The sequence below is a fragment of the Eublepharis macularius genome, chromosome 7, assembly GCF_028583425.1.
Source record: "Eublepharis macularius isolate TG4126 chromosome 7, MPM_Emac_v1.0, whole genome shotgun sequence".
NCBI lineage: Eukaryota > Metazoa > Chordata > Lepidosauria > Squamata > Eublepharidae > Eublepharis > Eublepharis macularius.
This window is the reverse complement of record NC_072796.1, coordinates 6,162,116-6,174,628: the sequence shown is the minus strand read 5'-3', so window position 1 is coordinate 6,174,628 and position 12,513 is coordinate 6,162,116. Positions and strand designations below refer to the sequence as shown.

The 12,513-nt window shown below is 43.6% G+C and overlaps 1 protein-coding gene across 6 annotated transcripts in view; it reads left to right on the top strand.

The window, feature by feature from the left end:
• FAM193A (family with sequence similarity 193 member A) overlaps positions 1 to 12,513 on the top strand; it is a 77,504-nt gene that overhangs the window by 53,749 nt on the left and 11,242 nt on the right. For all 6 annotated transcript variants that reach the window (XM_054984618.1, XM_054984621.1, XM_054984620.1 and 3 more), the window contains 2 exons: positions 415 to 601; positions 2,706 to 2,936. In XM_054984618.1, the coding sequence (XP_054840593.1) occupies positions 415 to 601; positions 2,706 to 2,936 (418 nt within the window). The remainder of the gene's footprint in view (positions 1 to 414; positions 602 to 2,705; positions 2,937 to 12,513) is intronic.

The window sequence follows — 12,513 nt, the reverse complement described above, 5'->3', positions numbered from 1 at the left end:
TTTTGTTTGGCATTTGTCCGCTGCTTATGGCTGTCTCCTGGCTCTGACAGTTTTCTTCTGTGGCAATTCAAATTGAACAGTTACTGGCAGAGAAGGATAAAAGGTGTCCAAAACCTTTTTTTTTAAAAAAGTCAAACATTTATCTTCAGTTTGATTTAGTTATCAAGTCAAAGTCCCGAAGAGTGACTGAAAACAAACTGCCTACTTGTTGGTATCAGTTTTGGTCTTCTGCTCCAAAACTGCATCTGTGTTAGACTGAAATCATGTGTACATTGCAAAGGGTGGGAAGAGGTTTCTTTCCCCCCATATGTTGAAAACCTGATGCTCATGCATTTAAAACTTTCTGTTTTTCATATGTGCACAATAACAACAGAACGGCTGTGGTTATAAGTTCCCTTTTCCACCTTAATATAGTGATCCTGACTGTGAAGGCCATCACTGTGAGGATAACAGTCTATATGACCACCAGCAATATGATGGCGAGGACAGCCAAGATGAAGACAGCTGTTCAGAGCATAGCTCCAGTACCTCAACATCTACAAACCAGAAAGAAGGAAAATACTGTGATTGTTGCTACTGTGAATTCTTCGGCCACGGAGGAGTAAGTAGTCCATTCACAGCATATATTAGTTATAGATTTCTTCCTGTCATTTCTTTCTGCATAAACTCTGTCTGCAAAACATACTAACCAGACCTGCAGGGTTTGCAATGTGATCCTGTGCAGAGTTACTCTAGTCAAAGATTCCAGTGCTCTGTGGGTTATTTAGTGGCTGGATTCGGTTGTCACATTGACTTGGGGCTTAATCAAGATTTGTTCAAGCTCTGCGCATTAAACAAGGAGGGAGGTGGGAGGAGCAAAGGCCGTGTGCAAGCACAGCGACACACTGTGCCGAAACAGAGTCTAATGGTCACATCCTCCCATGGCGTCTGAATACATCCTAAATGTCTACCATGGGGGAGGAAGAAGAAGGAGTCCCTACCCTTGCTCATCTGTTTCCCTCTGCTTCCTGTGAGGCTAGCCTGCAAGGGGTAAACCATAGCACTGAGGCCTCCTTTGCTTGGATATCCCAGAAAGTGGGAATAGAGTGCACTGGCATTGCAACAAGGTTAACTGCAGCTCTTTATGACACCTGAATGCAACTTTTCTGTACTATATTGTAAAGTACTTTATTGATGAAATTATTGTGAGAATATACTACAGCCAGATGATAGGGTATATGCAACAATATCCTCTGAAAAGCAGTTCTTGTAATTCCAAATTTGAAATGCAACAACAAAATAGCTTTAAACAAAGTAATAGCTTTAAACAAATTAAATTCAATTTTAGACATTTGTATGTCTGCCTTTCCTGCTAAATATAGGGGCCCAAGGTGGGAGTAACGACATAAGATCACAAGTAACAATGTCTATTAAAAACAGAATAATAATGACTCCAAACAAATCAAGTCATGCCTTAGGCCCTTTTGCAGCTCATGGGGGTCTTTCTCACAGCCTATGAAAAGCTGTTTCATAAAATGGGGGCTGCAACGGAGAAGCTACTGTTTTTCCAGTAGGAGGGCAGGAGGAGGAGGAGGAGGAGGAGGAGGAGGAGGAGGAGTCCTCCACCTTTCTCGCTGAGATCCAAGGCGGGTTACTCAGTGCAAGTGAAAATACAATATAATCGACCCCTAGGACATTCATTGAGCAAAATACAATAATGAACATGAGTTAAAACATTCAGTGAAAAGAGACACACAATATGGTATGGTAGCAGAAAATGTGAACAACAAGCATAAAGCCAAACACAGAGATGAAGTCTTTCTGAAACAAAGCATAACTAATTTTCATGGCATGTTTAGCAATGTGGAAAGCTTCCAAGCAGGTGTATGTCTGTATCAATAGACAGTACCCAACAGTGTAATAATAACATAATAATAACATTCAATTTATATACCGCCCTTCAGGACAACCTAATGGCCACTCAGAGCAGTTTACAAAGTATGTTGTTATTATCCCCACAACAAAACACCCTGTGAGGTGGGTGGGGCTGAGAGAGCTCCAGAGAGCTGTGACTAGCCCAAGGTCACCCAGCTGGCTTCAAGTGGAAGAGTGGGGAATCAAACCTGGCTCTCCAGATTAGAGTCCTGCCGCTCTTAACCACTACACCAAACTGGCTCTCAGTGTATGTATAGTCCCTGTTCCTACCAGTGCATCTTTCTGAGCCCCCACCGTTCATAACGGAGTCCACCAAGGAAGGATTCACCCCATTCCCATTTAATGTGAATATTGTATGCTTCCAAAAAAGAACAAATCTTTCTATTTATTGTTTTTCATATCCTAACCTCAAAATTTCTCTCTAGGTGGTTAATGGTACTGTTTGCCATGCTTTGAACCATTCTTTATTTCTAGGCATTTTTGGATTTCTTTATTATTTAGCTACATTTTTTTGCAGCTGTTAACAAATTAGTTACTAGGTAGTAGTGTGTTTTTGATACAGGTGCATTTAAAAGTCTCAGCAACATAATTTTTAGAATAGGTTGTTTTAAATTAACTTGAAGCTTCCTATTAAGTCTCATTGTTCTCTTAATGATTATTGCATTGGGTTATATTTGGTTCTCATATCACATTCATTGTTTCGGGACTTCTGCTGAAATGGCATGTTGAATTTTAAGCACTCTTACAAACTTTGGGACATGATTCCTATGACCTTTTTTATCCTCTGATAGCCACCAGCAGCACCAACTAGTAGAAACTATGCTGAAATGAGAGAAAAACTTCGCCTGCGTTTAACAAAGAGGAAAGAGGAACAACCTAAGAAATCAGAACTAATTTCAGATAGAGAGAGTGTTGTTGATCCTAGAAAAGTGGAAGACTTGCTACAGTTTATAAACAGCCCTGAGACTAAACCAGTAAACAGCACGCGGGCAGCCAAAAGAGCAAGGCATAAGCAGAAAAAGGTAAGACGCACCATGCCATGGAAGGTAGGAAAGAAGAAAGTGGGGTATTCAAAGTATCATAGTCTTGAGATGATGCTGTGCTATTTAATTAGATTCTTTTTCTCGTTAAAAGACATGAAAGAGTTAATTAAGTTTGATAACTAGGTTTAAAGTTAAGGAGTGCATGATGGAGGGGCAAACTGTTGGTTATTCAAATGCGTGTAGCAAAACCGTATTTTTTAAAAAGAAGAGCACTTGCAATTTTTAGCTGAAAAGCAGTGGAGAGGAGGAAACTACCCATTCCTCTGCTTTTTTTCTGCTCACCCTTCTCCTGTGCATTTACAAGAGGATCATTTTATTTTTATTTTAAATTGTCATTTATATGGGTAGTTAATTGTTAGACTATGTTTACCTGAAAGGAAGACAACCCTGAATATAACAGATAAGACAACTCCCTTAAAGAGAGAGATAATACATAAAAATACATGTCCCCTCCCCAGTATGATAGATGAGCCAGCCACCAGTGTCCTCTTCTTCTCAGCCCCCCCCCCCCCCGCCCAGTTCCCAGTGGCTCCCTTGTCATTGCTTTTGCACCTCTCTGTTGCTCCAGTCGATCCCAGCCAGAAGACATTGATTAGCATGATGCAGCTGCTGGGGGGGGGGGGTGGACGCGCCACTGTATCTCCCTTAACACTTTTTGGACAAGTCAGAAAGCACAAAAGGAGAGACTGGACCCTGCAGCTCAGGCCCATAAGCTGCTTCCAGCGCCCTCCCCAGCTGACAAGCTGGCCTTTCTCTCTCCCATGCAGAAAGGTAAGGTGGCCCCCGATCAACTAGGTTGTAGGAGTGGCAGCTCCATTCAGCAGACCCCACCAGTAGGACACACAACTTCTGAACTTGATCTTTCCAATATCTGTCAAAAAGGACCGTTATTAATATTCTGTTAAGGTATATAAATCGAATGTTGTTGTTGTTATTATTATTATTATAGTCATGTGCTGAATAATATTCATTTATTCACATTGATCTTTATTTTTTTTTTAACGTTGTTTAGTTTATTGAACGATGCTGTTTTGCGTACATACATATTACTTGTTTGAAAATTTATCCTGTGCTTTCTCCCTCAAGGGGACTCAAAGCAGCTCACAATATTTTACAGTTTCCCTTGAAGAAGTTGTCAAAATGTTTCTGGCAGTGTCCTTTTGGTAATAAATTTTCTACCTGACACATATTGGAGGTTAGCCTCCTTTGTTCGGCCTGCAGCCGTTTCGGCTGCTGCCCCTCTTTTGCCTTTAAGACAACAGTACTTCCTCTCCCACCTGACTTCTTCCATGCTTGTGATTTTGATGATTTAATGGGAGAAGAAAGGAAGTAAGAAGTTGTCATTTCAAATAAGGTCTGCTCTGTTTATCCTGAGGTCTGTCCGCTATCTTTAGATATTAGTGTCTACACTAGTATCCAAAATTGTGGAAACCTTTTGGAAAAAGTACATTTTTGCAGTTTGATGGCTCATAACACCACTTTTTTTTTTGGAGTAATACCATAAAATTATATATCAATGGAAAGATAATTTAATCAAGAATGTAATGCAATAAAGTTTGTTCAATTATCTGTATTCTATCAAATGTTACAGCCAAATAACCAGGAAAAGGAAGCACAACTTGCTTAGGTTGATATGAAGTAGCTTTCCTTCATTTGAATGTAGCCATTCAACGCAATACAATTAAAGAAATGGCGCAAAGAATTGACTGGTCACCCAGAAAGCGATGTAAAATAGTACTATTAAGTGAACAAGGCTACAGTTATGAAGAAATTAGAAGAAAAATTGGTGGAAACTTAACCAAAGGTGGCATTTCTAAATTTTTGAAGAGGTATAAGGCAACTCAGTCACTACAAAACCAGACTGGTAAAGGCAGGAAAAGGTGCACACAAGCAAGGGATGATAGAAGAATTGAGAGACTGAGCCTAGGTGACAGAAGAAAATCATCGGGGTGTATACAGAACGAAATGGCATAATTCAATATGAAGTTGAGTGCAAGGACTGTTCTGTGCAGACTGGAGGAATTCGGTCTTAATGCTAGAATTCCACGAAAAAAACCATTGTTATCTCTCAAACAAAGGTTGAAAAGATTAAACTGGGCTAAAACCCATGTTAACTGGACAGCGGAACAATGGGACAGTGTTATTTGGAGTGATGAGACCAAAATCTCCCTGTTTGGTAGTGATGGCATAAAATACGTGAGAAGAAGAATCGGAGAAGATTTGCATCCTGATTGCATTATGCCTACCGTGAAACACCCAGTTAGTGTTATGATGTGGGGTTCTATGACATCAAAAGGTGTGGGCAGAATTTGCGTGATAAATGGCAATATAAATGCCCCAAAATACATAAATGAAATACTTGAGCCCAAACTGAAGCCTTCCACACATGATCTTTTCCAAGATAGTGAAGCATTTATATTTCAACAAGATTCAGCTCCATGTCGTGTTGCTGCTGTGTGCAAAAAGTGGTTTCAAGATAATCATATTCCACTGTTAGAATGGCCTGGGAATAGCCCAGACCTTAACCCCATCAAAAATTTATGGAGCCGACTAAAGAAACTGGTTAGTGAGAAGCAACCCAGCAATAAACCGCAATTAATAGAAGCAGTAACTCAGTCGTGGTTTCACATTATAGCAGCTGCAGAACTAAAAAACTTGGTTCGCTCCATGGGAAGGCGTAAGGCCGTAATTAAAGCAAAAGGTTACCCAACTAAGTATTAACTGACATGGTGAGAATTGTTGTATAGCTCATTTTTTCTGTGTTTCAATTTTCTTCTTTATAACTACTGCTCATAAAAGTTATTGTGTTGCATTCTTGATTAAATTATCTTTCCATTGATATATAATTTTATGGTATTACTCCAAAAAAAAGTGGTGTTATGAGCCATCAAACCTCAAAAATACACTTTTTCCAAAAGGTTTCCACAATTTTGGCTACTAGTGTACAATATTTGCAAGCTTGAATTATATACAGAGTTTGAAATCCTTACAGCCATCAAAAATTTTAGGAACTCTGACAAGTTGGCAAAAATTAACTTACCTTTTTTTCAAACACCCGTTTTCTTTTGAATTGGGTTTTTCTTTTGATCGCCTTAAAGTTTCGCTCACTGGCAGTTTGGCACGTAGTGATTGGCAGCGTTTGGCATGGCCACCAGATAACTGCTGCCTGTGTGTGCTTACTCACTGTTCCCTGGATCATCATCATGTCTTTTAAAAAAAAAAATAGTCGTGTATTCTGATGCCTTTGTGCCTGTGCAGACATCCTTCTTCTCTTCTTCTCCCCTTGCTCTTCACAGTTAGCATCTTTTTGTTCCATTGTGTTGTTTTTTGGGGGGGAAATGCATTGTTTTTACTGCTGTTATTTGCCTTGGGTGCCAGTTGCCTGAGAGAAATGCAAGCTTAAAAATGTTTCAAATGCATTACTTAGCCAAGGCTTCATAGGCATGTTCAGATAATATAGAACCCCTCCTCCCCCACACCCAGGGAAGTTTCCTGGCTGTGGAGAGCTCATCCCTAAGGGAAAGTAATCGTCCTGTAAGATTATTTTTTTTCACTGAGTAGAAAATGATTTGGGGAGGGTAACAGCCATGGCAAAGGTACATGTCCAGATTATTTCCAGTTGGAGGAATTTTCAAGCCATTCTGAGTAACAAACACTGGGGCAGAGAGGCTTGAGGGACACCTGAAAGTTCCCTTACACCTGAAAGTTACACATGGTGAAATGCAAAATTTTTATATACTTAAGGACCATGGCAAACACCAGATGAGAAGGAGAGTGGTGCCAGTGAACAAGGGGAGGAAACCCTGGAAAGCAGCAGGAGAAACATACATGTACAATTGGATTTTTTGAACAATGAAGAACATAAACTGTTGAAATGCAATTGAACAGTGTCAGATATTCAATTCATTGTCCATCTTCTGTGCAGTCCCACATGGGACTGCACACACGCAGGCCTGCCGACCAGAATTCTTTTTCTAGCAAAAGTCCACCAGGGGGCGTTTGTCTGCCGAATGCCCATGTGTGGACTTCCCCACTGAAACGACATCCAGTGACGGCGCCCCCTCACCCTCAGTTTCTCTTTTGCCGCCGACCAGTTAGCACCTAGCTTGTCCACTGTGAAAGAAGTGCGCAGTTGGTGAGAGTAGATTACAGAGATTTCGGATAAAGCTTTATTTAAACTCTGTTCAACCAAAATGACCAAGACTGATGGTCATTCAGTTTGTCTAGAGTGTTTGGGGGAAGCCCATAATGTGCCGAAATGTGAGCATTGTCAACGCTTCACACTGAAGGCTAGGGCCGAACGGGTGATCAGACTCCAGGCTGTCATGGAAAAGGACCATGAAATGGGCTACGGGTGTCACCAAGACATCTCCCAGACCGCCATCCATCAGTGGGGTCTGTTCATAGCGCGGCCTCAACTTCCAAATCCCGTTCTCCGGATCGGATCCGTCAGCCCTCCGTTATTGCCCCGGATCCGAAGGGGGTGTCGGATATCCCGAGCAGCCTTAAGGACCCAGGTTCGACTCGGGCTTGCAGACAACGCTCGAAGTCGCTGTCACGTTCAGAACGGACGAACACTCCAACTCCAAAAGCAAAGAGGGCAGCATCAGATCTGGTCCTACCTGTGAGATCGGAATCGAGAGCGTCAGATCCAAGGAGATCAGACTCAAAGTCGAGGAAGATCGACTCCACAGCTTCCACCTTGGATCCGAAGACTTTGGATCCAACTGTGCCTGACATGAGCTCAGATCCGAAGGATCAGAAGTGTAGTGCTGACTCTGTCGAAGTTGTACCTGCTGCTAAGAAGTCTAAAAAGAAGTCGAAGCACAGGCACTCAGCTGCTCAGCTGCAGTACAAACTGAGCAGGTCTTATGGGACAGGCCTAAAACTCCCTCACCATGTGCAAGATCTCCATCCTGCCACTCTTCGATGGATGAAGGCGAGTTGCCCGAAGCCCCTTCAGCGGTGTGCCATAGAGGGACTTCCTGGGATTATGTCTCTCGAGAGGGACTTTCTCACCACCTCTCATATCGAGACTATAGCGGGCAAGGATCGGATTTTTCCAGGTCGCATTGCTCTTACTCCCCTTTTTATGGCAGAGACGACTGGGATGGAGGTCGGAGTGACTACTCCCGCTATGGTTCCCCGGAACGAGAGTTTGTACATCACTCGTCGGAACCGAATCGGGAGCCGAGCCCTAGCCCACATTTGGATCAGTCCCCTGAGGAGATCATTATTGGGACAGGACATGTTTCCCTTAATGAAGACTACAGGCTGTATACCGAGCAGATGCTCTGCATGGCTCACTGCCTAGAGATTGAAGTTTCATCTGTTAACCCAAAACCTAAGGACAAGATCCTACAGTACATCCATTTGGGGAATCCCACCACTATTGCCTTTCCCATGACAGAAGGCTTGGTGGAAGTCATCTCTTCACTTTGCGAGAAGCCTGCCTCTCTCTATCCTACCTCCCGCAAGTTGGAAGCCTTATACAAGGCAAGAGACAATGTATGCACTTACCTCTTCTCGCATCCACCACCATCTTCCTTGGTCACTGAGGAGATGCAGGCTCGACACCGTCAGGGGTCTCATGCTGTGCCTGCGGATAAAGAAAGCGGAAAGCTAGATTCTTTGGGCAAAAAGATATATTCATCAGCAGCCCTAAGCCTGAAGATAGCGAATTACTCTGCTATCATGGGAGCTTACCAAATTTTCCTATGGAATCGTATCGCGATTTTCCTTGAGAAACTCCCTGATGATCAGAGGCCCCTCTCCAAGGTGATCATGGATGAGGCATTATGCTTGTCCAGACAGCAGATCAACACAGGATGTGATTCTGTGGATACATCTGCACGGTCTTTGGCTTCTGCGGTTGTACTTCGTAGACACTCCTGGCTTCGCACCATGGCCTTACCCGTCGAGACATGTAACAAGATAGAGAATTTACCATTTGAAGGACAAACCTTGTTTTCAAGCAAGACTGATGAGTATCTTTTGCAGAAGCGTAAGGATCGCCTTACTGCCAGATCTTATGGGGTGCTCCCATCCAGGCAACCATCTGATCAACGATATCAATACCGCAATCCGCAGGGCTATCGTCGTAAACACCAGAGATTCCACCCATATCCTCATTATGGATTCTACAAAACCGTTCCAGCCTCCTTCAGGTTCCTAATAACCGACCCCGCCGCAACCAGCAGGGTCCTGTTACCAAGGAATCTGCCACTCAACCCAAACAGTTCTGACTATATGATGAACAGTCTGTAGTATTTGGGGACAGACTGGCTAGTTTTGCTCCGTCTTGGGCCGAGATTACAGTTGATAGTTGGGTTTTGAGCATCGTTACATTTGGTTATAAGGTTCAGTTTGAAACTTACCCTGAATTGTCTCTGCCTGATTTTTCTCACCATACTTCCTCTGACAGTTTACAGGCGGAAGTACTGGCTTTACAACAGAAAGGGGCTGTTCAGCAAGTCCCACCACAGGCATCCCCTTTGGGGTTTTATTCTAGGATGTTTCTAGTAGAGAAAAAGGATGGAGGAGTTCATCCTATCCTAGATTTGAGGGAGCTGAACAAGTTTGTTAGAGTCAAAAAGTTCAGGATGCTCACACTCAATACAGTCCTTCAATTAATGCCTGATAATATGTGGTTTGCTGTCCTAGATCTTAAGGATGCATACTTCCATATCTCTATTCACCCGGATCATAGAAAATTCCTTAGGTTTATCTGCAAGGATAAAATTTTCCAGTACCAGGTACTGCCCTTTGGTTTGTCTACTGCTCCCAGAGTATTTACGAAGTGTATGGCCACTGTCGTGGCTTTTCTTAGGGAGCACAGATGTACCATATACCCATATTTAGACAACTGGTTATTGGCAGCGCCCTCAGCCGAGGCCCTCCAGGAACAGGTGGGGAAGGTGGCGTTTACCTGTACTCACTTGGGGCTCCTGATTAATTTTAAGAAATCGGCCCTTATTCCCTCTAGGAGAATTCTCTTTATCGGTATGGTTCTGGTTGGCATTTTAAACAAGGGGTTTTTACCTACTGATCGAGCGTGAAGGATCAGTAGAATGGTTGCCCTCTTTAGGAGGTGCAGATTTCAACCTGCAGCAGCTATTCAGAGATTATTGGGACTTATGGCCTCTGCTACAGCAGTCACCCATATGGCAAGGTTACATATGCGTACCCTCCAGTTATGGTTTCTGTCAGTCCACAACTTTGGGGTATCTTCCCAAAGTAAGAAATACTCAATTCCTAGGGGTGTTATTCGCTCATTAGATTGGTGGCTTAGGGAAGCTAATCTACTGAGGGGGATAGCGTTTGGCCCAGTACAGTCTGTAATCTCTGTTTCTACTGATGCATCTACAATTGGGTGGGGTGCCCAATGTGGGGTCCTTAATGTGCATGGCACCTGGACAGATCAAGAGAAGGACTGTCATATTAACCTTTTAGAATTAAAGGCCATTCGTTATGCCTTTATCGCCTTTGCAGATATGCTTCACCAGAAATCGGTTCAGGTTCTCACAGACAACAGTACCGCGATGTTCTGTTTGAACAAGCAAGGGGGCACCACTTCCAGAGATATTTGCAAAGAAGCAATGTGGATCTGGGAGTGGGTATTGGACAGACGTATCCACATTTAAGCAGTACACATTCCCGGTACCACAAGCGTAGTGGTGGACAAGCTGAGTCGCATGATGTCCGACAGCTACGAGTGGACGTTAGCAGACAGTTACCTGAACGACGTGTTTGTGAGGTGGGGGTTTCCGGAAGTCGACCTCTTTGCTTCAGAAACCAACAAGAAGGCTCCTCAGTTCTGTTCCAGAGGGGGGTGTAGGTCTCCATTCCCTAAGGGACGCCTTTCAGATAGTTTGGAGGGGACACCTGTTTTACGTTTTCCCCCCATTTCTGCTGGTCTCCAGAACGGTCAGCAAGATTCAACGGGACGGATCCCATGTGATTCTAGTGACACCCTTTTGGCCCCGACAGCCTTGGTTCCAACATGTCATGCTACTTTTGCAGGGGTCATACTATCAATTCGACCTGAATCCAGACCTTCTATCGGACAGGGGAATCTGGTATCACGACCTACCCAGACTGAACCTTACGACTTGGCGTATTCTAGACAGGGGGAAATGTCAGACAGAATGACTGAGATCCTGCTTAATGCTAGGAGGGACTCTACTAGATGATCTTATTCAGCAAAGTGGAGACGTTTTGAGTCTTGGGCAACCCTGCAGGGGTTAGATATTTGGGATTGCCAATTGGCGACTATATTTGAGTTCTTATTGTCTTTGAAAGACGAGGGGCTTTCTAATTCGTCAATTAAAGTATACTTAGCGGCCATTTTGGCCTTCCACCCCAGAATAGATGGAAAAACTGTCTTTTCTCACAGTCCGTCTAAATCCTTTCTAAAAGGATTACACAACATGTTTCCTCAGGTGAGGGAGATTGTACCTCAGTGGTCCCTCATGTTAGTACTAGCGGAGCTTATGAAAACCTTTTGAGCCATTAGCGACATGTGATCTGAAATCATTATCTCTTAAAGTTGCGTTTCTAGTAGCTATCACATCAGCCCGTAGGGTTAGTGAGTTAGCAGCTCTGAGATCTGACCCTCCTTTCCTGAAGATGCATCAAAATAAAGTGGTGTTGAGACCTGACCTTAAGTTCAGACCTAAGGTGGCTACACAGTTTCATATGTCACAGGATATTGTTCTCCCTGTGTTTTTCCTGTCTCCTTTAGATAGCTCAGAAAGGGTCTTGCATTCATTGGACGTACGTAGAGCAATTTTGTTTTACCTATAACGTATAACTCAGTACAGGAAGGATAAGCAGTTATTTGTTTGTTATTTTGGCCCTAGGAAGGAAAAAGCTGCTACTTCTCAGTCGATTTCTAGATGGGTTACATTGACTATTAAAACTTGTTATTTGCATGCTAACTTGCCTTGCCCCCTTGAGATCAGGGCTCATTCTACGAGAGCCCAGGCTTCCTCGGACGCATTTCTGAGGGGGATTCCACTGTGTGACATCTGCAGAGCCGCTACGTGGTCTTCTTCGGAGACGTTCATCCGGCATTATGCTATGGACGTTATGGAGAGGAAGGAAGCTGCGGTCGGGCAAGCTGTTCTTCAATCACTTTTTCAATGAGAAGCACACCCACCTCCAGAAAGTAAGAGGATTGTGACTATCCTATGTGGGACTGCACAGAAGACGGACAATGAAAACAGAGTTGCACTTACTGTAACTGCTGTTCATTGACGTCTTCTGTGCAGGCAAACAAACCCTCCCTCCTACCCCGCTGTGTTCTTCCAGATGTGGGAATAGCGGCGGCACAGGAGAAACTGAGGGTGAGGGGGCACCGTTGCCGGATGTTGTGTCGGCAGGAAAGTCTGCGCATGCGCATTCGGCAGACGAGCACCCCCTGGTGGACTTTTGATAGAAAAAGAATTCTGGTCGGCAGGCCTGTGCATGCGCAGTCCCATGTGTGCCTGCACAGAAGATGTCAATGAACAGCAGTTACGGTAAGCGCAACTCTGTTATCTGCTTGTTACAGATA